The sequence below is a fragment of the Poromitra crassiceps genome (assembly GCF_964638095.1).
Source record: "Poromitra crassiceps genome assembly, chromosome: 2".
Taxonomy (NCBI): domain Eukaryota; kingdom Metazoa; phylum Chordata; class Actinopteri; order Beryciformes; family Melamphaidae; genus Poromitra; species Poromitra crassiceps.
Genome location: NC_139624.1, coordinates 8,485,607 through 8,510,606, shown reverse-complemented (window position 1 = coordinate 8,510,606; position 25,000 = coordinate 8,485,607). Strand labels below are relative to the sequence as shown.

At 45.0% G+C, this 25,000-nt stretch overlaps 1 protein-coding gene across 3 annotated transcripts in view; it reads left to right on the top strand.

Annotated features, from left to right (window-relative positions):
* Positions 1-25,000, top strand: part of LOC310772500 (vasoactive intestinal polypeptide receptor 2-like) — a 144,530-nt gene that overhangs the window by 86,165 nt on the left and 33,365 nt on the right. For all 3 annotated transcript variants that reach the window (XM_083632325.1, XM_083632323.1, XM_083632324.1), the window contains one exon: positions 23,379-23,476. In XM_083632325.1, coding sequence (XP_083488451.1) covers positions 23,379-23,476 — 98 coding nt within the window. The remainder of the gene's footprint in view (positions 1-23,378; positions 23,477-25,000) is intronic.

Here is a 25,000-nt window from a genome sequence, read left to right as displayed (position 1 = left end):
CGCTGAAACCATGCTGTACTCAACGGCTAATATCTACATAACTACTAACTCTGCAAACTAACTCTTTTAGACAGAGAAAGCACACATTCTATTAGTTATTTTTAGATGATTGGTGTTCATGAATTCTTAACAGAAAAGAATCCTCGGCTGTTCTAAAATGAGCCAGAATCGTCAAAAACACCCCTGGCACAACTTACCTACAGGAATGAAAACATGGCTGGCATTCAATGTGTTAAGGACCCCTAATTTAGTTCACATTGGGGCAATGGACCCCCATATGATGAGATTTGGTCTCTCAGATGCAAATCTGTGTGTTGTTGTTTTTTTGTAGCCTAGATATGATTTTGTCCAGAATTCCATATACATTAGGTTGAGAGATAACAGAGAATCCTGGAATCCTCTCAAGGACCACTGGTGGTTTACGGACCCCAATTGAGAACCACTCAACCACTTTGACTGTGCAGAGAGAGAGAGAGAGGAGGAGGGGGGAGAATGTTGTGTTTGTACTGTCTGCGGCCCATTCAGCTACTCTGCTCTGGTCGCGCGCTCGAGAGGAAAAAGCAGAGGGTGATTTTTACATGGCGAACTGCACCTTTGTGGGCAAACTGTCATGGCGTCGCTTTCCGGTAAAACATTTCCGAAATTTCCTGTCTGAGCACAGCCAAAGAGTATAGTGAGACAAGAGGAGAAGTTCTTTGCCTTCATTTCTTGGTTTTTCCCAGAGGTTTTTTCAAATCAAGCAGCATGCTGTTTTGTCACATATGGGGGGGTAAGTCCCCCTTTAAGTGTGTTTACCCTCCACTTCAGCCCTGAATGCACATCACATGTCAATCTGTCTTTCTGACTATTTCAACAATAGGTCTGAGGTAATGGCCTAACAATAACAATAACTGTTGGCCAATCACCCCCCATCACACCACAAAAGCAGTAGAATGGCCGAAACTAGAAACAATAGCGAATGAAACCAACTCTGGTTCGTTTCATTCCCCCCAAAACAGGCTACTTGAAAACAGATACAAACAAGGTTTCCCCCCACCTCTATATAAAGGTATTATCTAGAGCAGTGGTGCCCAATTTGGGGCCCGCGGGCCAAGCTCTTTTTTTTTTGGCCCGCCACGGATTTGAGGGTAAAAAAAAGAAAAAAAAAAGAAAAGATTTGCAGCCCAGGCCACCGGGCAGTTGCCCGACGTGCCCGATTATGCAGCAGCAGTCCGCGCCTGAATGGAGATGTCGGGACTCTTCTATCTACAATTAACGTTAATTTTGTGCAGCTGGTATTCTCTCTCCCCGACTCTATCACACGGGTGTGAGGCATTGCTATCTGAGGATTGATTGCTCCTGATTGGTTGGCTGAATCACCTGGTTGGGGGGTGAGCTCTGATATTTGATCCCTCCCCAGTCACTGGCTTTACACCAGCTCAGCAAGATGGACAGATCATCATCACGGCAGTGGCACACTGACAAAAGAAAGTTTAGGACGGAGTGGCAAGACGAGTATTTTTTTTTCCCGAAGTAAATTCAACAGCGGTTTGTCTCATTTGCAGACAGAGAGTGGCTGTTTTGAAAGAGTACAATATACGTCGTGACTACGAAACTGATTTTCAAAGTACGTTGAGGATTTTTCAAGTTGTGAATTAAGTCCAATTTCTCTCTTGATTACAAAGGTGGAAAATACAACTGTTTTTAACTGGGTGTTTACTGATTAAATGTTTAAGCTCCCCACAAATGCAGATGCTTTTTTTAATATATATAACCAATTGCAAATTATTACAATTACCAAACAGATAAAAAGTAGATTATTATATTGAAATGTTATTTTAGATTTAGAATGTTAATTTTCTATAAAACACAATACATTTTAATGTAATTCCACAACGTTTATTTTTGGCCCTCCACCCAGATTGAGTTTTGGCCCTTCATGGGAAATAATTTGGGCACCCCTGATCTAGAGTAAAAAGTGAGGAAATGGCTTTAAAAATTCCACATTTCATTTCAGTGGCGTTCCACCAAGAGTGAGGAGAGAGAGGAACAAATACACAGCACTGTTTGTTTTCCTCGACAAGACATGGTCACTTCTAAAGCTGAAATCATAGGATTGTCTTAAGTGTTTGTCTGTGGATCTCCTTTACATCCATCAGACATCTCTAAATCTACTATATACTGTATCTATCTGTCTGTCTGTCTGTCTATCTGTATATCTATCTATCTATCTATCTATCTATCTATCTATCTATCTATCTATCTATCTATCTAGCTCCACTGCTATGATGTGTTTTGAGGTGCCGACCTGCGCCAGCCTTATCACACTCGCTGACTGGGGCATCTTCTGATTGTAACCTAAATTTAATTAATCCGAGACCAATTCAAGTCCGAGAGATATTCACTCCCGAGACCGATTCAATTCCGAGTCATTTTCATGCCAAGTCCGAGATGAGACCAAGACTGTCAGAAATCGGTTAGGGTTAGGGTCCGGACTCGAGTACTTCAGCTCTGCTGTGTTAGGGTTAAGGTTAGGGCCCGGACTCGAGTACTTCAGCTCTGCTGTGTTAGGGTTAAGGTTAGGGTCCGGACTCGAGTACTTCAGCTGTGCTGTGTTAGGGTTAAGGTTAGGGTCCGGACTCGAGTACTTCAGCTCTGCTGTGTTAGGGTTAAGGTTAGGGTCCGGACTCGAGTAATTCAGCTCTGCTGTGTTAGGGTTAAGGTTAGGGTCCGGACTCGAGTTCTTCAGCTCTGCTGTGTTAGGGTTAAGGTTAGGGTCCGGACTCGAGTACTTCAGCTCTGCTGTGTTAGGGTTAAGGTTAGGGCCCGGACTCGAGTACTTCAGCTCTGCTGTGTTAGGGTTAAGGTTACGACCCGGACTCGAGTACTTCAGCTCTGCTGTGTTAGGGTTAAGGTTAGGGTCCGGACTCGAGTACTTCAGCTCTGCTGTGTTAGGGTTAAGGTTACGACCCGGACTCGAGTACTTCAGCTCTGCTGTGTTAGGGTTAAGGTTAGGGCCCGGACTCGAGTACTTCAGCTCTGCTGTCTTAACTCATTCACCGCCAAAGACGTCTTTGACGTGTTATCAGAAATAGCCCTCCCCGCCAATGACGTGTTTGACGTGTTTTTGTTTTTATTAGTACAGCGCGTAGTTCAAAGACTTCCCCAGCCTGTGACATGTTATCAGGTCCCTAGCCTCAAAGACAAAGCCGACAACACGTTATCAAACACATACCGCAGCTGTTGTTTTGAAATGGAAGAGGAGGAGAAAACGGAGAAACGCTGCCTGTTGCATAGAGGAGAAACGCCATTGAAACACCCTCGGCGCGCTGCGCTGGTCGCCTCTGCTGCAGGGCGAACCTGGATTGAGTTGTTCGCGGAAGTCAAACCAACATGATCGATCCGGTTCCAGCGCCTGGTCCCAAAGCCAAGCCGACCCCGTTCCTGTGTCGCAGCATTCGTCCCAGCCCGAACGAGAGGAGGAAAACGATGCAGAGGCAGAGGAGGCTAGACGCTGATCTCAGACCAGTTTGGTGTCCCTCCTATGCTAATTTGCGGGGCGATCAGTAGTTTTCCCTGGGAAGAGGTGCGATCCTGCAGCAGCTGTGGACAGAACTCTCTCTCTGTGTGTGTGTGTGTGTGTGTGTGTGTGTGTGTGTCTGTGTGTCTGTCTGTCTGTCTGTCTGTCTGTCTGTCTGTCTGTCTGCACACTCACTCACACTGAGTAAACTGTATTGTTGAATGTAAAAAAAGCACTTCATGTATATATATATATATATATATTTTTTTTTTATCATTTGTGTCATAACGAATAATATTTACATGTCTGATGTCAATACAGTTCAAAATAAAAGAATTGAGAGCGAGTTCTGCCTGAGATTGTGTATTTTACAAAAATGGCCTTTTCTCCTGTTTGTCTTCTCAGAGAGACCTTTTTGGTGAAAACAGGGTATACTGTATATAAATGGCTATAAGTAGAGTACAGAACATGCTAAAAGCTCACTTTTTTTTCCTGGTGAACCCAGAGACGTACATCTTCATTTTGAGGTATTGCAAATCACTTTGGTGCTAATAGATAATTTACTGTGGGTCTTGAAAGATGACCAACAATTATGAAAATCTTTGGCCTGTGCTAAATATTGGCAGTCCTAAACTGGCCATGAATGAGTTAAGGTTAAGGTTAGGGCCCAGACTCGAGTACTTCAGCTCTGCTGGGTTAGGGTTAGGGCCCGGACTCGAGTACTTCAGCTCTGCTGGGTTAGGGTTAGGGCCCGGACTCGAGTACTTCAGCTCTGCTGTGTTAGGGTTAGGCCCCGGACTCGAGTACTTCAGCTCTGCTGGGTTAGGGTTAGGGCCCGGACTCGAGTACTTCAGCTCTGCTGTGGAGACATGGCTGGTCTCAGACACAGTGCTCTCTTGGAAGTCTATTCTGTCAGAGACGAGACACACTTTTTGGATGGAAATGTGGAATGGACATAGAAGGCAGTGTGAGGAGGTCCATCCCCAAGTGGAGACACATTTATAATTAGCCCAAAGGCTTAGCAATGATATACTGCCACGCTCTGAATGTCTGTGTATCCAAAATGTGTGTGTATCTATTTGTGTGTGTGTGTGTGTGTGCGCGCGCGTGCGTGCGTGCGTGCGCGAGTGCGTGTGTGTGTGTGTGTGTGTGTCATGGTTAATGTACATGTGGGTGTGCATGGAGTCATGCTTGTTTATGCGTGTGCATGTGTGTGTTATTTATGCACATATTTGTGTGTATGTATGCATGTATTTGAAATCGCGTGTGTGTGTGTGTGTGTGTGTGTGTGTGTGTGTGTGTGCAGTGTGTGTGTGTGTAAGGTTAAGCTGAGCTTCGAGTGAGCCACGAGTCATACTCGAACATCAGCTGAGGGGGTCCCTTGAACGCGACTGTCAGCCAGGGGGCGCTGTCTGTCTCCCAGAGCAGGGAGCCTTGGGAGAGTGTGTGTTTTTAATGCTGTAATACGCCTATTACACAGTCCTTTGCATCAACATAAAACAAATGATAATGTAACGGCACAGGCGAGGCTGGTTTCCAACCCGAGGTCTCCAACAAGCCCAACACGTTAACCATCCAAAGGGACAATCCCTTTGGCCAAGGACCAACGTGCTCGCTCCACCCAGACCCAGGAGCACTACAATATATTATTATTTTGTTGTTTTTGTTAATTTTGGATGCTTAATTGCTAAGATAATTAACATTTGTGGGTGTCCACTTCCCAGCTGGGAACACGGAAGCTCTGAGTGTGCCAGCGGCCCAAGGCAACAGCCAATCAGCTGCTCACGTCAGCCGAAACGGCCAATCAGCTGCCATGTCAACACACATTTTTGCCGCATTTTTGGGGAGCTGCACGCCGCTATACCCACGTTGAGGGCATTCATGTCCGAGTTTAAATGACTCTATGTCACTAGAGTAATTTGCAGTGGTACTCGACCTTTTCCCTATAAGATTTATTTATGTATTTTAAGTAGGACTTCAAAGAGCCACAACTCCCCATAAAGGAGCCGCATGGCTCTAGCCTCGGGTTGAGTATCACACACATAGAGTAGTGTGTGTGTATGCTTGTGCACGTGCTTGCTTGTTTAAGTGCATGTGTATATGGGGCTGTCGTCTGGGAATCGGAAAAAGTTTCCGGTTCGAGGCTGGCTCCATCCCGGCAGCGTGTCAAAGTGTCCTTGAGCAAGACACTGAACCCCTAACTGTTCCTGACGAGCAGTTAGTGCCTCACATGGCTGCAGCCGTCATCGCTGTGTGAATGTGAGGTATATTCATTGTAAAGTGTTATGTACAGTAAGCACACTATACGTGCATGTGTGTGTATTTACTTTATGTACATGTATATAGGCATCATGTGCACTTGTCTGTGACTGTGCATGCATGCATGCATGCATGTGTGTGTGTGTGTGCGTGTGTGTGTGTGTGTGCGTGTGTGTGTGCATGTGCGCGTGTGTGTGTGTGTGTGTGTGTGTGTGTGTTTAATTGCCAGATGGTGTCTCATGCATGGGGAATGTTGTTTATAGATGATGAGTGTGTGTGTCGAAAGAGCAATGCACTCCAGACACTGACGCACGCACACACACACACACACACACACACACACACACACACACACACACACACACACACTCACACACACACACACACACACACACACAGACCCAGGGGGCAGCCCAGCAGTGTTTGCAGGACGGCTGGTCGGTGTGTGTCGTTTGGTTGGTGTGTGTGTGTGGTGCGTGTGTGTGTGTGTGTGTGTGTGTGTGTGTGTTTAAGTTTAAGTTTAAATGAATAGGGTCATCAATCACCATCAGCTACAGCATTGCAACAGCTATTCTTCCTGAGGTCCACAAGCCGAGATGTTATTAGGATGTTAGGAGTACTATTACCCCTAACATGTCTTTGATACTGGGAGGAAACTATTAACCCTAACATGCATGTCTTTGATACTGGGAGGAAACTATTAACCCTAACATACATGTCTTTGATACTGGGAGGAAACTATTAACCCTAACATACATGTCTTTGATACTGGGAGGAAACTATTAACCCTAACATGCATGTCTTTGATACTGGGAGGAAACTATTCACCCTAACATGCATGTCTTTGATACTGGGAGGAAACTATTAACCCTAACATGCATGTCTTTGATACTGGGAGGAAACTATTAACCCTAACATACATGTCTTTGATACTGGGAGGAAACTATTAACCCTAACATGCATGTCTTTGATACTGGGAGGAAACTATTCACCCTAACATGCATGTCTTTGATACTGGGAGGAAACTATTAACCCTAACATGCATGTCTTTGATACTGGGAGGAAACTATTAACCCTAACATGCATGTCTTTGATACTGGGAGGAAACTATTAACCCTAACATGCATGTCTTTGATACTGGGAGGAAACTATTAACCCTAACATGCATGTCTTTGATACTGGGAGGAAACTATTAACCCTAACATGCATGCCTTTGATACTGGGAGGAAACTATTAACCCTAACATGCATGTCTTTGATACTGGGAGGAAACTATTAACCCTAACATGCATGTCTTTGATACTGGGAGGAAACTATTAACCCTAACATGCATGTCTTTGATACTGGGAGGAAACTATTCACCCTAACATGCATGTCTTTGATACTGGGAGGAAACTATTAACCCTAACATACATGTCTTTGATACTGGGAGGAAACTATTAACCCTAACATACATGTCTTTGATACTGGGAGGAAACTATTCACCCTAACATGCATGTCTTTGATACTGGGAGGAAACTATTAACCCTAACATGCATGTCTTTGATACTGGGAGGAAACTATTAACCCTAACATGCATGTCTTTGATACTGGGAGGAAACTATTCACCCTAACATACATGTCTTTGATACTGGGAGGAAACTATTAACCCTAACATGCATGTCTTTGATACTGGGAGGAAACTATTAACCCTAACATGCATGTCTTTGATACTGGGAGGAAACTATTAACCCTAACATGCATGTCTTTGATACTGGGAGGAAACTATTCACCCTAACATGCATGTCTTTGATACTGGGAGGAAACTATTCACCCTAACATGCATGTCTTTGATACTGGGAGGAAACTATTAACCCTAACATACATGTCTTTGATACTGGGAGGAAACTATTAACCCTAACATACATGTCTTTGATACTGGGAGGAAACTATTCACCCTAACATGCATGTCTTTGATACTGGGAGGAAACTATTAACCCTAACATGCATGTCTTTGATACTGGGAGGAAACTATTAACCCTAACATGCATGTCTTTGATACTGGGAGGAAACTATTAACCCTAACATGCATGTCTTTGATACTGGGAGGAAACTATTAACCCTAACATGCATGTCTTTGATACTGGGAGGAAACTATTAACCCTAACATGCATGTCTTTGATACTGGGAGGAAACTATTAACCCTAACATGCATGTCTTTGATACTGGGAGGAAACTATTAACCCTAACATACATGTCTTTGATACTGGGAGGAAACTATTAACCCTAACATGCATGTCTTTGATACTGGGAGGAAACTATTCACCCTAACATGCATGTCTTTGATACTGGGAGGAAACTATTCACCCTAACATGCATGTCTTTGATACTGGGAGGAAACTATTAACCCTAACATACATGTCTTTGATACTGGGAGGAAACTATTAACCCTAACATACATGTCTTTGATACTGGGAGGAAACTATTCACCCTAACATGCATGTCTTTGATACTGGGAGGAAACTATTAACCCTAACATGCATGTCTTTGATACTGGGAGGAAACTATTAACCCTAACATGCATGTCTTTGATACTGGGAGGAAACTATTAACCCTAACATGCATGTCTTTGATACTGGGAGGAAACTATTAACCCTAACATGCATGTCTTTGATACTGGGAGGAAACTATTAACCCTAACATGCATGTCTTTGATACTGGGAGGAAACTATTAACCCTAACATGCATGTCTTTGATACTGGGAGGAAACTATTAACCCTAACATACATGTCTTTGATACTGGGAGGAAACTATTAACCCTAACATGCATGTCTTTGATACTGGGAGGAAACTATTCACCCTAACATACATGTCTTTGATACTGGGAGGAAACTATTACCCCTAACATACATGTCTTTGATACTGGGAGGAAACTATTAACCCTAACATACATGTCTTTGATACTGGGAGGAAACTATTCACCCTAACATACATGTCTTTGATACTGGGAGGAAACGATTCACCCTAACATACATGTCTTTGATACTGGGAGGAAACTATTACCCCTAACATACATGTCTTTGATACTGGGAGGAAACTAACATACATGTCTTTGATACTGGGAGGAAACTAACATACATGTCTTTGATACTGGGAGGAAACTAACATACATGTCTTTGATACTGGGAGGAAACTAACATACATGTCTTTGATACTGGGAGGAAACTATTCACCCTAACATACATGTCTTTGATACTGGGAGGAAACTATTACCCCTAACATACATGTCTTTGATACTGGGAGGAAACTATTACCCCTAACATACATGTCTTTGATACTGGGAGGAAACTATTAACCCTAACATTAGCTGTGTTTCCATTACAGTTTTTCGCAAAATAATTGCGATATTTCTACAACTTCGACAATGTACAATTGCGACTTGTAGGCGTTTCCATTGAAGTTGAGTGACGGCGCACACACCTGAACGCAATTCCCCGTTTACCAGCAGCTGCCACAGTGATTACGCACGGGGATCTGCCCCATATCCTGTCCCCTGCATGCTCAAATCCAACCAATGGTCAATGCAAATCACAACATGAAGTTACAACGCATATAAACGAGCCTGATCATCAATTCAAAAGAAATGAGTGGCAACATGTTGCTGGCTGCGGTGAATGCAGTGAGCGCGACAGGAAAAAAGGTAGCCTAATACAACTGGTCCGATTTAGAGATGGACGGGGGAAAAGGCTGATTTGGTGCAATAATCAGAATATCGTGTATTATAATTATAACATTGCACCTGAAATGTGTGTAATGTATTACTCACAGTCACTGTATTCACTTCAGTCAGCAGCACCGCACCGGTGTGTGCTTTTCATCCCCTCATATCGCCGCTGTGCCAAATGCGCGCGCACAGGCAGCCTGTCACCATGGACCGATTTCTGCCATTAAACATTATCTATTTTCCCCGGCTCCGCTTTTGCACAACACTCGTCTTTCTGCTCGGTAGCGTTGCTTCACAGTTTTCCACTTGCTGCGGAGGTTTTGCCACGGCTTATCAAACCCTTTCTCCTTCTCATTTTCCTTTCATTTTCTGCTCCTTTTCCAAAGGAGAAGATGGGTCACATGACGTGCAAATGCGGAAAATGTGTTTCCATTACACTTTTGCGATAAACTGCTATATCGACACGTCTGAAAACCCACCTCAAAACCACCTATTTGGGAGGTTTTTCTAAATTTACGTGTTTCCATTACCCAATTTCTATTGCGGTATTTAGATTTGGCGCATTTCTGAGGGTAATGGAAACACGACTATACATGTCTTTGATACTGGGAGGAAACTATTAACCCTAACATACATGTCTTTGATACTGGGAGGAAACTATTAACCCTAACATATATGTCTTTGATACTGGGAGGAAACTATTAACACGTTCACTGCCAATGACGTGTTTTTACGTCAAACAGGATCCAACCGTTCACTGCCAATGACGTGTTTTTACGTAAAAAAAAATCGATTTTGTTTTTTTGACGGTGGGATGTGCATCTAGCCCTTTTACATCTCTTATATAGGTATTGGACGTGTACAACGTGTACAACCCATTCCACCGACCCACTAAGTGGCGACAGTGCTTTCCTGACTAGAGGAAGGCAAGCAAAAAGCAGTGTGACTGAAGCCATTCTCATGAAGGTGGATTGGCGAAGGCGCTTTCGTTTTCGCGCTGATTGCTGGCGGTGCGGGATTGCAGATTTGCATAGTGGATTGCGGGTGGGACACACTTTGAAACACGCAGCATAAATATGACCAGAATCGCAAAAGCTTCATCAAAGCTCTCAGCCAAAACTCCGCGAGTCCATCCAGACTTCCTCAAACAGCGGCCGCGCAGACAGGCACAGCAGCAGCAAAGCAATGAGACTGGTGACGCGAGGTTACAGCAGCAGCAACGAGCTTGTGGCACGGCCGCTGCGGCCAAGAGGACACACACGGAGGGAGGAGTTGGAAGCGGAGGGGGGTTTCCTGCTGTTATGGAGGAGGTTGCTGTTCAGAACTATTGTTTGGATGTCTGACATCTTACTGATGCCAGGGATGAATGGTTGAAGTGACTGTTCTATCGAATTTCACAAAAAGCCGTTTATCTCTGAATAATTTTTCTGACGCTGAAACCATGCTGTATTCAACTGCTAATGCTTACATGACTGCTAACTCTACAAACTAACTCTTTTAGACAGAGAAAGCACACATTCTATTAGTTCTTTTGAGATATTGTGTGTTCACAAAATCTTAGCAGAAAAGAATCCTCGGGTCTTGAAAGATGAGCCAGAATCCTCAAGGAAACCCTCTGGCAGAACCTACCTACAGTGAAAAAAAAACGGCTGGCAGTGAATGTGTTAACCCTAACATACATGTCTTTGATACTGGGGCGGCTGTGGCTCAGGAGGTAGAGCGGGTCGTCCACTAATCAGAAGGTTGGTGCAGATAGAAAACTTGAGCTGACTTTGTTATCGTCACAATGCACAATTGATCAAGTGACATCACTGATGACATCACTTGTGACATCATCAGTGATTTATGACATCACCGATGACATCATCAGTGGGACAAAAATGTAAACAGAGAGAACAGAGAAACATTGCCCACATGCTCCCTTTCATAATAAAGGCAAGTTCAAAGCCCGATCCCGATGTCACCTGCACATGTACACAGAGGCCCATACACACCTACACCTGCGTTCATTGGAGGGTGCTTCTCATTGTACCTACCCACTTCCCCTGTGCCGTGAGCAGCCCTCCCCCTGCAAGCTCCACCCCCTGCTCCGCGGGGGAGCAAAATGGATTGAGCACTGCAAGATACAGCCGCGTGTCTGGGCCGACGGCCGTGCTCTAGAATGAAACCACCCCCGAAATAATTTGGTTGGTCACCGCAAATACGCCAATTCGCCTGCCAATACGTGAGCAACTCATCCGTGGAAGCAGGCAGGCACACACACATCGCTTCCCAGCCGCCATAGTGTCTTGTCCCCCCATAAACAGCCTACGAACCCCGAACGCCTCTCTTTACAGCCAGGCAGGCATCCCTGCAGTCAAGTGTGTTTTCCCAGTTTCTCTCTGTTACTTCTTCCCCTGGGGATGTAAGAGAACTCTTTCGCTCAAGTCGAGTGTGTTTTCCCCCATTACCCCTGGAGATGTGTCACTCGGAGGAGGAGGAGGGAGGAGCGGGGCAGCACATCCTTTCTTCAACGGGGGAAAACACAATCGACTTCAGGCTGGGGGAGCTGAAGGCGCATGGTCCCTCATGGTCCCCCTGGGCAACAGTGAGTCAGGGGCCATTTTGTGTCGAAAAGGCAGGCTAAACAGCTGCAAGCAATTATGTTGGTCATTAAATGACCAGAAATTATCAATTACTAAAAAAGTAATAAACATTGGATGGATGAGATCTGAAGGTACTTCAAAGATTTAGCAAAATAATAATAATAATAATAATAATAATAATAATAATAATAATAATAATAATAATAATAATAATGTGCACTTTAAAATCATTAGACCATCTAATTGACCATTTTTGGTCAATTACTTGCAGAAGTTGTCTAGAAATGACTCACCTCAATGATTTTAAAGTGCTTTTTTTTTACACTGCATAAAATAGCAAAATGGAACAGACTCAATGTTGGTGCTAATCTTTTATAAAAACATTCACTTTGGATTCTATCTTGTGGGAAATTGTGGAAAGCTAAAACAAGCAGAAACCGAAATTGTTTATAATCAAGACAAACTGGCTTATAAAGGGTTAAAATTCTGAAAATGAATAAAGATTTAGGTATGTATACCTTCATCTGAAGGTATAAGGTTTGGCAAAAAACAACAACAAAAAACAGCGTTTGATATTAGCAGTGTTGGGCAAGTTACTTTCAAAATGTAATATACTACATATTACTAGTTACTTTAATTTGAAAGTAATAAGTTACTTTACAATATTACTTTCTCTGTAGAGTAACTCATTACTTATTACAATACTTTTGCATTACTTTTACCAAAACAACAGCAGCAGCAGAATGACATTGCCGCCCCGGAACCATCCCCAAAAATAATTTCAACCGCCTTGAAGTCAGTGTAAACAATCCAAAATTCTAAATGTTATTATTTTCCTTTGTTATTGTCATCTATAGTGGTTATTTGCATAAAAAACACACAGTTTGATTAGGAAATTATTGTATCTTTTTTAAATATGTGCTTTGATTTAATAAAATGTAACACATTTGTAACTTGAGTTACTTGACAAAGTAACTGGTATAATATTACTGAAATCCTATAAGTAATAAGTGATATTACTGAGTTACTGCTAAAAGTAATATATTACATGTAATATGTTACTTTTGTAATGAGTTACCCCCAACACTGGATATTAATAATTGACCAAAAATGGTCAATTATTAAGTTAATACTTTGAGTATTAAGTATTAATTAATCATGTAGGGTAAGCAAAATGGTGGGCAAACTCTGCTTTGTTGCATGGCTCAGGTCTCACACAGCAGAACATATTTGCCCGTCAGCTGTCGTGTTTGCGGTGTGTTCAAGTGCAACTTTTCGGTCCCGACACAGGAGACATGAGGTGACGCATTGGTCAGGCTGGAGTTGCCGTAGTCCTCTCTAGTGCCCCCGTGTCTGTAGTCCTCTCTAGTTCCCCCGTGTTTGTAGTCCTCTCTAGTGCCCCCATGTCTGTAGTCCTCTCTAGTGCCCCCGTGTCTGTAGTCCTCTCTAGTTCCCCCGTGTTTGTAGTCCTCTCTAGTGCCCCCATGTCTGTAGTCCTCTCTAGTTCCCCCGTGTCTGTAGTCCTCTCTAGTGCCCCCGTGTCTGTAGTCCTCTCTAGTTCCCCCGTGTTTGTAGTCCTCTCTAGTGCCCCTGTCTGTAGTCCTCTCTAGTGCCCCCGTGTCTGTAGTCCTCTCTACTGCCCCCGTGTCTGTAGTCCTCTCTAGTGCCCCCGTGTCTGTAGTCCTCTCTAGTTCCCCCGTGTCTGTAGTCCTCTCTAGTTCCCCCGTGTCTGTAGTCCTCTCTAGTGCCCCCGTGTCTGTAGTCCTCTCTAGTTCCTCTAGTTCCCCCGTGTCTGTAGTCCTCTCTAGTGCCCCCGTGTCTGTAGTCCTCTCTAGTGCCCCCGTGTCTGTAGTCCTCTCTAGTTCCCCCGTGTCTGTAGTCCTCTCTAGTGCCCCGTGTCTGTAGTCCTCTCTAGTTCCCCCGTGTCTGTAGTCCTCTCTAGTGCCCCGGTGTCTGTAGTCCTCTCTAGTGCCCCCGTGTCTGTAGTCCTCTCTAGTGCCCCCGTGTCTGTAGTCCTCTCTAGTGCCCCCGTGTCTGTAGTCCTCTCTAGCACCGTGTCTGTAGTGCTCTCTAGTGACCCCGTGTCTGTAGTCCTCTCTAGTTCCCCCGTGTCTGCAGTCCTCTCTAGTTCCCCCGTGTCTGAAGTCCTCTCTAGTGCCCCCGTGTCTGTTGTCCTCTCTCTAGTGCCCCCGTGTCTGTAGTCCTCTCTAGTGCCCCCGTGTCTGTAGTCCTCTCTAGTTCCCCCGTGTCTGCAGTCCTCTCTAGTTCCCTAGTTGAAATGTAGACTTTGAACATCATGGGTTTGAACTAGGGATGTTCGATATTGGCTTTTTCACCGATATCCGATATCCGATAATGTCCAACTCTTAATTTCCGATACCGATATCAACCGATATCAACCGATACCGATATAAGCGGGCTTTTTTTCCACCAAAATTTCACGTAACAAGTTACATAATGTAGCTTAATGTAACTGAAGAGTTTAATATATAATATGCATGTTGTGTTAAAGTTGTAAGTGTTAGAGAAGCGAGCTTGTGACCAGAAGGTCGTCGGTTCAATCCCCGGGACTGGCAGGATAAATCTGGGTGGGGATTGGGAAAGTGAAAAGGCAGCGCTTGCCCCTCCCTCATTACCACCACTGAGGTCAAGTCAAGTCAAGTCAAGTCAAGTTTATTTATATAGCCCTAATTCACAAGCATGTCTCAGAGGGCTTCACAGAAAGTATGTCTAGCTGATTCTAGCTAACACACAGTAACAAGAATATACAGAATAAAGATAACATTTGAACATTTGAAGAAAGCAGGAGAGTGGAGGAGGGAGGGAGAGGGAGGAGGGAGGAGAGGGGGGAGGTGGGGAGAAAATAGGAAATGTGGAGGAGGAGAGAACAGAGGAGGAGAGATGAGGGTGCAGGGGAGGGACAGCCAGGGTAGGGGTAGGATAGGTCTAGGGTTGGGGGAGGGGAGGGAGTAGGATACGGGCCCGGATTAGGGCGAGGGTGGGGAGAAATGGGAAATGTGGAGGAGGAGAGAACAGAGAAGGAGAGGGTGCAGGGGAGGGAGAGCAGGGGGAATGTGAGAGGGAGGAGAGGGCAGTGAGGAGGAGAGAACAAAGAAGGAGAGGTGGGAGGGCGCAGGGGAAGGAGAGCAGCGGGAATGTGAGAGAGGGGAGAGGACAGAGAGGAGGAGAGAACAGAGAAGGAGAGGTGGAAGGGTACAGGGGAGGTAGAGGTAGGGTCTAGGGTGGAGGGAGGGAGTAGGATACGGGCCCGGATTAGGGCGAGGGTGGGGAGAAAATGGGAAATGTGGAGGAGGAGAGAACAGAGAAGGAGAGGTGGGAGGGTGCAGGGGAAGGAGAGCAGGGGGAATGTGGGAGAGGGGGGAGGACAGAGAGTAGAGGTAGGGTCTAGGGTGGAGGGAGGGAGTAGGATACGGGCCCGGATTAGGGCGAGGGTGGGGAGAAAATGGGAAATGTGGAGGAGGAGAGAACAGAGAAGGAGAGGTGGGAGGGTGCAGGGGAAGGAGAGCAGGGGGAATGTGAGAGAGGGGGGAGGACAGAGAGGCAGAGAAGGAGAGGTGGGAGGGTGCAGGGGAAGGAGAGCAGGGGGAATGTGAGAGAAGGGAGAGCAGGAAGTGGCAGGGATTCAGGAAAATAGGGGAGAAGAGGAGAAGGAGCAGAGGGGGGGAGAATGAGGAGAGAGCAGGAGAAGGGAGGGGGGGGCGGTGGGATGTGGGGGAGGAAAGAGCATGGAAAGAGAGGAGAACAAGAAGGGGGAAGAAGGGAAGAAGCGGGGGAAGGGGGAAAGAGAGGGGGGGGGAGAAGATCAGACAACTGACTACTCTAAGCATTAACCAGAGCTAACTGGGACATAGTATCTAGCTAATCTACAGCCTAATCTGGCCTATCCTACCCTGCTCTAGTCTGATTTTAGCCTGAACACTAACAGGTCAGCCTTAGGCTGTAGCTAATCTATCGCCTACCTAAGCTGTTCTAAACCAACCGGCAGCCCTCGACCAGTGATGAAGAGCACCGATGCCCCCCGACCCGGCCCCCGCCCACATAAGGCGTGGGAGGGAAGGCCAGGCCGGGACACAGCGGCACCCCCTCACCCCCAGTGAACGCAAGAAAACCTTTCCACCATATGGTGGCAATCCACACATGGATCGCCACATGGATTGCCCCAGTGACTTGGCTGAGGAGGAACCTTGTGAGGTCGTTGTGCTAGGGGCCAATTGCTGCGGCCCGGGCGGACCCAGCCCCCACGCGACCCGCCCCCCCAGCCCCCAGCCACCAGCATAGTGACTGAGAGCGTGAGAGCAGGCCACGCGGGGGACGGGCCCACCCAGGCCACAGCAGCGGACGCCCATCTGGGACCTCCCCTCCGAGACAGGCCGAGAGATGCCGGGCTAAACCATGCACAGAGTTTCCGATAATGAAACTCTGTGAATGGTTTATTATGGAAATAAAATGTACAAGAGAACAGAAAATTGAAAATGTAAAAAAGAGTCCAACAGAAGGGATATAAAAATGTAATTTTTAAATTATCCTAAGATCAGGGAAGGGAGTTGAAAATCTAAAAAGTAGAGTCCAAAAAGAAATAGAAAATGCAGTCTTTAAGTGTTCGTAGGTTTAGAGAATACTAGTTAATTAGCTAGGTGAAAAAAGGGGTAACAAGATTGGGAGTTCCATGAGGATGATCTGAGGAATCCATGAGTCCGCGTTGGTGACATGGATTAAGAGGAGGGGAGGGGAGGATAGGAGTCGGAGGTGATGATTAAGAGGAGGGGAGGATAGGAGTTGGAGGTGATGATGAGGCGGCGGGGGGGGGGGGGGGGCTGGGGGGGCGCCCCCCCCCTTCCCTTAGGCAAGCAGGTGACCAGGATGATGAGGATAGGGGTCGGTGATGGTGATGAGCCCGGGGTGTCAGACAGTAGAAGGAGTAGTGGGTAGATGGCCTAGAGTGACGACAGGTGGCTAGGGCGATGACGGCCGGACCTAGGGCTGCAGCGGTGGGGTGTACGTCAGGCCAATGAAGGACACCTGAGGGGGAGAGAGAGAAGAGAGCGGGGGAATCTGCACAGAGGTGGAACTAACTCTATAGACAACAATAAAATTAGGTCAAATCAAAATTTATTAGGATTATTTAGGATGACTAATATTATACTGCTAATTCAGGTCTAGGTAGTCTAGGTCTAAGTTTATACTGATACTGCTGGCTTGAGATAGCCCGCTCAGCAGTTCAGGACTAAGTTTATTCATCAGCTATTTGATTTTATATCCGAGCTACTGGATCGGCTGATGCCATATTATTAAATTAGGTCAAGTCTAAGTTTATATTGATACTGCTGGCTTGTGATAGCCCGCTCAGCAGTTCAGGACTAAGTTTATTCACCAGCTATTTGAATTTATATCTGAGCTATTGGATCGGCTGATGCCATATTATTAAATTAAATTAGGTCAGGTCTAAGTTTATACTGATACTGCTGGCTTGAGATAGCCCGCTCAGCAGTTCAGGACTAAGTTTATTCACCAGCTATTTGATTTTATATCTGAGCTACTGGATCGGCTGATGCCATATTATTAAATTAGGTCCAGTCTAAGTTTATACTGATACTGCTGGCTTGAGATAGCCCGCTCAGCAGTTCAGGACTAAGTTTATTCACCAACTATTTGATTTTCTATCTAGGCTACTGGGTCGACTGATGCCATATTATTTAAATTAGGTAAAGTCTAAGTTTATACTGATATTGCTGGCTTGAGACAGCCCGCTCAGCAATTCAGGATTGTATGTACTCAAGAGCTAATAAATATTTCTAGAGAATGACATCATCAAACATAACCATCAAGCACAACCAAATGATTGGGAGAATAAATGGGTTTTGAGTCTAGTTTTGAAGATTTCAATGGAGCCAGCTTCCCTAACTGACAGAGGAAGCTGGTTCCAGAGATGTGGAGCACGGTAAGAAAATGCTCTGCTACCTGCTGATTTTTTCTTAATTTTAGGGACGGTAAGATAATTACCGTCCTGTGAGCGGAGAGTACGCGTGGGAACATAAGGAATGATTAGCTCAGATAAGTACGGAGGTGCGAGCCCGTGCAAAGATTTATAGGTTAACAGAAGCACCTTAAAGTCTGATCTGGCCTGAATTGGGAGCCAGTGGAGGGAGATTAAGACCGGAGTTATATGATCAAACTTCTTAGTTCTAGTTAGAATTCTAGCAGCGGCGTTTTGCACGAGTTGTAATTTATTTGTGCTACAAAGTGGAAGGCCAGAGAATAAGACATTACAGTAATCGAGTCTAGATGAAACAAAGGCGTGTATTAAGGTTTCGGCATCCGTTGCATTTAGCAAGGGACGGATCTTTGAGATATTGCGAAGATGAAAGAAAGCTATTTTAGTGATGTCCTTAATGTGAGCATCGAATGACAGAGTAGGATCAAAGGTAACACCTAGGTTTTTCACCTTTGAGTTTGGAGTAATTACGCAGTTCTCAATGTTCAGACTAAGATCAGTGAGAAATGGAAGTTGGGTTTTTGGGCCAACAACTAGTAGTTCAGTTTTGTTGGCGTTTAGTCGTAAGAAATTATTTGACATCCAATCTGTAACAGCGATTAAGCAGGATTCAAGATTAGCGAGTTTAGAGCGATCGTCTGGTCTAATTGGTATATAAATTTGGGTATCGTCGGCATAACAGTGGAAGTTAATGCCATATCTACGGAAAATTTCGCCAAGAGGCAGTAAGTAAACTCCAAAGAGTAAGGGACCCAGGACTGATCCCTGCGGTACACCAAACTTCACTGAGGAGAATGTGGACATAATATTTTTATATGAGACACAGTGTGTCCTATCAGACAAATATGACTTTAGCCAGGATAGGGCAGTGCCCCGGATACCTACGTAGTTAGATAAGCGGTCTAGGAGGATCTTATGATCGATTGTATCGAAGGCTGCGCTTAAGTCTAATAAAATGAGAAGAGAGGAGAAATTAGAGTCGGACGCGAGGAGAAGGTCATTGGTTACTTTTGTAAGAGCAGTTTCAATACTATGAGTGATCTAAAACCAGATTGAAAGGGATCGAGAAGTTTATTATGCGAGAGGTAGTCAGTTAATTGTGTCGAGACTACTTTTTCAAGAACTTTAGAGAGGAAGGGGAGATTTGAGATTGGCCTGAAGTTGTTAAGAACCTCAGAATCAAGGTTTGGCTTTTTAAGTAGAGGTTTGATTACAGCAGATTTGAAGGAGGCAGGGACAATGCCAGAGGAGAGGGAGCTATTGATAATGTTAAGTAAGGGGGGGCCTAGTATTGGAAGGAGTTCCTTAATCAACTTTGCAGGGAGAGGGTCGAATAAACAGGTTGTGGATTTAGATGAAAGTACAATTTTTGAAAGTGCATTTAGGGAGATAGTCTCAAAATTCGAGAGTATAGTACTCTCGTCTAAGGTTCTAAGGACAGGGCTAGGAGAGGGGTTAGCACCCTTTGTGAGTAATAGAGAGTTGCTAATTTCATCTCTAATACAGATAATTTTACGGTTAAAGAAGTCAAGGAAGTCATTAGCTGTAAATGGAGAGTTTGTATTGGGGGATGGTTTGCGAGTAAGATTTGCGACCGTGTCAAATAAAAATTTAGGATTATTTTTATTAGTGTTAATAAGATCTGATAGGTAGGAGGCTCTTGCAGCGGAGAGCATACATTTGTATTTTAATAGGCTATCACTCCAAGCTAGTCGATAGACTTCAAGCTTGGATGATCGCCATTTACGTTCTAGTTTTCTGCATATTAGTTTTTGTGCGCGTGTATCGTCAGTATACCAAGGCGAGGGTTTTTTAGGGCGACGGATTTTAGTACGTAGAGGTGCGATAGAATCAAGCGAGGCGAGTAGGATTGAATTAAATTGATTTGTGAATTCATTAATGGAGTCGATCCGCTCTGGGAGAGAGGAAAGCGGCCCCGATAACAAATCAGCGAGTTCAGTGGGAGTAGAACTATCGATACGCCGGGCGGTATAGGTATCGGCTAGGTTTGATTGCCGGAGGGGCAGGTCTATTTTAAATTGAATGAGATAATGATCTGACAGTGCTGGAGGGTAAATCATGACTGACAGATCTGAGACGTTAATCCCACGAGCAAGGACGAGATCAAGCGTGTTGCCGTTAGAATGCGTTTGTTCATGAACCAACTGAGCAAAGCCAAGGGTGTCGACTAAAGATAGAAAGGCTTTGCAGAGTGGGTCAGCTTTACGGTTAACATGAATATTGAAATCGCCAATGATAAGGATATTATCCGTGCGGGTTACGAGGTCAGAGAGAAAATTGGAAAATTCATCAAGAAAAGATGAATAGGGCCCAGGTGGGCGGTAGAGCATAACTAGGTAGAAGGCTCCGAGGCCAGCTATATTAGAGTGTCTCATAGTAAGTATCTCACAAGATAGGAGCTTATACTTTTGATCCTGCAGAAGACCTAGATTTGAGTTATAAATTAGGCCAACGCCCCCACCATTTCTTGACATTCTGGCAACATGCGAATTGTCAAAGTTAGGGGGGGAGGCTTCAATGAGTGGAAGAACAACGTCCGGTTTTAGCCAGGTTTCGCATAATCCCATAACGTCAATATTATGTTCAATGATTAAGTCATTGACGAGGAGGGCTTTATTGGTGATTGATCTGATATTAATGAATCCAAATCGAATAGATTTATCATCAATGTTAGTTAATTTAGAGCATTCGATACCAAGAGTAGATTTAATCTCAATGAGGTTGGTGTTTGACGTTTTGAGGGGTGGACGAGAGCGGCGTGAGGGGACGGAGCGACGAAGAGAAACTGTGCTAATTTGAGAGATCGTGGTATAATACGGAGACGGAGCGGCGGTGGTAACAGTCGGATTAATAACAATAAGGTTTGGGTTAGGATATTGCAGAGCGTTTATGGGTCGGTTACTAGTAATAGTGCGGCGCGGACGGAGCACAGTCTGTATTGGATAGACTAAGTTAATTGAACTAGCAGACTCCATAACCGCACAAGTAGAACTAACAGGCTGTCTAGCAGCCTGTGGCCCTGCATGTTGTGGGTGAAACTGTCATTCAAGGATAGTAGTCTGGGTTTGCCGTAGGCAACTATCCAGGTTTTTTGATAAGGTGCTAGCGCCCAATGGGGTAGGGTGGATGCCATCCATCTTAAGCATGCCAGTCATGCCTCTAAAAGAGGGCCAGTTATCTAAGAATAGGTAGCCCTTATCAGCACAGTGTTTGGCCAGCCAGTTGTTGAGCCAAAACAGCCTGCTAAAAATGTCAGAGTTAAGTGTGACAGGGAGGGGACCAGAGACAATTAATGGATGCCGACTCATCTTGCTAGCAAAAGCACAGGTCCTAGTTATGCTGTGCTTTGTGATCTCCGATTGTTTAAACCTGGCATTGTTGGTGCCAACGTGTAGTATGATGTTATCATGGGTAGCCTGGGTAATTGTCTGTTTATGGCTGTTTGTTAGCACCCTAAGAGTAGCTTCAATGTCGGGTACTCTGGCCCCGGGCAGACAAACTATCTCGGCTGGTGTGTTAAGCTTGATATTGCGGGTTATAGAGTCTCCAATCAATAGAATAGAGGGTTTAATATTGTCGGGCGGAGCGGACAACGCAGCATGCTGAACAGGAGAGTTAGCAAGCGGCGTGAATCTATTCCGGATCTCAACCGAAGTGGTTTGTTGGGAAACGGGCTGCACAGCGGCGGGCTGTGCACGTTTAACGCCACGGCAGCGTGAGACAACTGTAAACCCATCATCCACAGACTGTGGGGCCAACGAGACATTGGCCGGGTTGTTCTGCTCGTGCTGCGGAGTAGCATTAACGGGGGCACCAGCTGGACCGCAGCTAGCATCCTCGCTTAATTCACAATACACATCAGCTACTGAGGTACATTGTAAATGATCAGGGAAGCCAGTCTGGTTAAGTGTAACAAGACTATCATTAGGTGACTGGCGATTATCGTTCTCTAGTTGGGAAACACGGTTTTCTAATAGATTAATCATATCTAAGAGAGAGTGGATAGTAAGAATTGGATCGATCTTACCCGATTCGGGAGGAGGATGGCTGGCGTTAGCCATGTCAGGAGCGTGTCGTAGTGCTGCGGCCAGAAGCAGCTCACGCCGTTGCGGTGCCCGGGGACCTGGGGCCTTGGGAGCAGAGGCTGGTAGCCTAGGTTGACGCCGGACCAGTCCGGGCCAGTCCGGGGACCTGAGGTCATTGGGAGCAGAGGCTGGTAGCCTAGGTTGACGCCGGACCAGTCGCTCGGATGTTGTGGCTAGTTGTTGTGCGATGAGGACCCGGGATACTGAGGGAGCTGGTGTTGAAGTAGTATCAGGCAGCAGCTTGAAAAGAACTTCATCATCCGAAGGAAATGAGCGTGATTCCACGGATCCACTAAGCGTCGTCGTATTGAATAGTCCCGTAGCATGGTGATTATCCGGGGGGGAGAGCGAGGGCATTGTAAACAGTTTAGCGTTAGCTGTTAGCTGGTGGCTAGCAGCTCTTGTTTACGTTAGCCTAGCAGGCGGCTAGGCTAACGTTTAGCGATAGAACGGTTGTTTCTGATGTCCGCGGATTGAGAGAGAAGAGTTATTGAGTAGCGATGTGATATCGCAGGCAGAGAAAAGATAAGATAGCAAAAGGTAGGCGAGGAATTGGCAAAATAAGTCGTAATAGGCAGAGCTGAAAAACACCGGTATCACACAGCGTCGCAGCGTTGTGACGAACAGAAAGCGTTTCTTATTTTCCCTGCGTGCTGCAGCCCTGCATCAGTGAGAGCCTGGCTGCCCTTGAGCAAGGCCCTTAACCCCAACCGCTCCAGTGGAGTTGCTCAGTGGCCAACAGATCAGACTGTGGTTGTACTGGTCAGCTTCCAGGTATGAATGTGTGTGTGAATGTGAACAGGGCACTCCTGAAAAAGAGAGCATTGCTCTCAGTGAGACTCCCCCTGTATTAAAAAAAAAAAAAAAAAAAAAAAAATCGGCATGAAAACCGATACCGATATTTCCCGATATCGATTTTTTTATGCTAATATCGGCCGATAATATCGGTAGGCCGATAATATCGGACATCCCTAGTTCGAACACAAGTCTCTGTGAATGTCACACTCGCTCAATCTCAGATGCTGTGACAGTTCTGTGGCAGTCTGTTGGACTGGGTTGGTGTTAAACCATTACCTTATAACAACCATGGTAAACTGATTTAAGGATTATGAAGGAATGACAAATTCTGTTCTTCTCTGTGCGTGTGTGTGTGTGTGTGTGTGTGTGTGTGTGTGTGTGTGTGTGTGTGTGTGTATGCGTGTGTGTGTGCGTAGCTGGTCTTCTACAGGGTGGTGAAGATCCTGTACACTCTGGGCCACAGCCTGTCCCTCATCGCTCTAATCACCAGCGTCACCATCCTCTGTCTGTTCAGGTACACCACACACACACACACACACACACACACACACACACACACACACACACACACACACACACACACACACACACACACACACCTGGGCCTTCCCAGTGCAACTTTAGGCATCACATTATGATATCACATACACATTATTTCCTGCAGGTATATTTAATCATAAAGCCAGAGAGGCCGTGGTTTACATTGATTTTACAACAGCTAACGGCTGACGTGGAGCAGAGTGGGCACTACATATTATATTATAATAATAATATATTATATATTTTACTACTTATAGCTGGTGAGGTTTCATAACTGTCACAGAGAGTGGTGGAGACTAAAGGACCCAATTGCAGGACAACAGCAGGAGGTGGATGATGAGTAAACTTAATGAAACAACAGGTAACATAATAACAGGTAACAGGTAACAGGGACAGAACACACGTGAACTTGCTGATGACCAGACAAAGATTGAGAGGAGAACAGGAACCTAAATACACAGAGGGAAGTGATTAGACATTAACAGCTGGGTGATTACAAACAAGACACAGACTGGAGACTAACATAGATCTGCTGGACCTAGACAGTGAAACATGAGGAACCTGAGGGGACTATAGAGACATAGGGAAAGTCTGACAAAGTCACAATCGTGACAATAACAGCAATAAACATTTCAAACATTTATTCATAGCAAAAAGCCAAATTATTCCTCCGCTAAAAAATATAGTTCTTCATAGTAGGGTACAGCTAGCATTAGCCTCTGGTGTTAGTTAGCTGTTAGCTACGTTAGTTACGTGGGCATAAAACGCCACTGAATAACCAATTGGATATAACTGTTAATCATGCTGTTGGGGTTTAGTAAAGTAGGTTTGGTTTACTAGCATAAAGTATTCATAATCCTTAAATTATTGATATTAAAAATTGTTACATTTGTCAAAATTCCTCAAATATGATAAAAAGGGTAGTCCAATAGACTTCTGTAGAACTCCCACAATGTCTGAAATCCGCCACGCCACGGGGTTGTGACAATGAAATAAAACAATGTCCAGTAGTGATGCGCGGGTCACCTAGAACCCAGGGGTCCCGCGGGCGTTAAAAAACCCTGACCCGCGCATCACTAATGTCCAGTAGGGCATATAAGCTTGCTTGCGATTACGACGGTGTACCCCAGTGCCAACAAGTTAACAAGTAACGCCAAGGTGGTCCTGACCCAAACGTCAGTATGTTGGCGAGTTGCGAGTGAGAACCTCTTTACCCAAACATACACACACACACACACACACACACACAAGTAAGTAAGTAAGTAAGTAAATTTTATTTATATAGCACTTCTCACAGAGAAAACTCACAAAGTGCTTCACAAGTTAAAATACATACAGGATAAAATAACAACAGAAAAACAAAACAAAAAGACAAAAGCAAATAACAGTCAAATACAAAAATACAGGACTACAGATCAAATTTCAGAGGAGCAGTCAAATAAAATTGAAATAAAATTAAAAGAGTGAGTCCCTAGACAAAGGCCTGTGTGAATAGAAG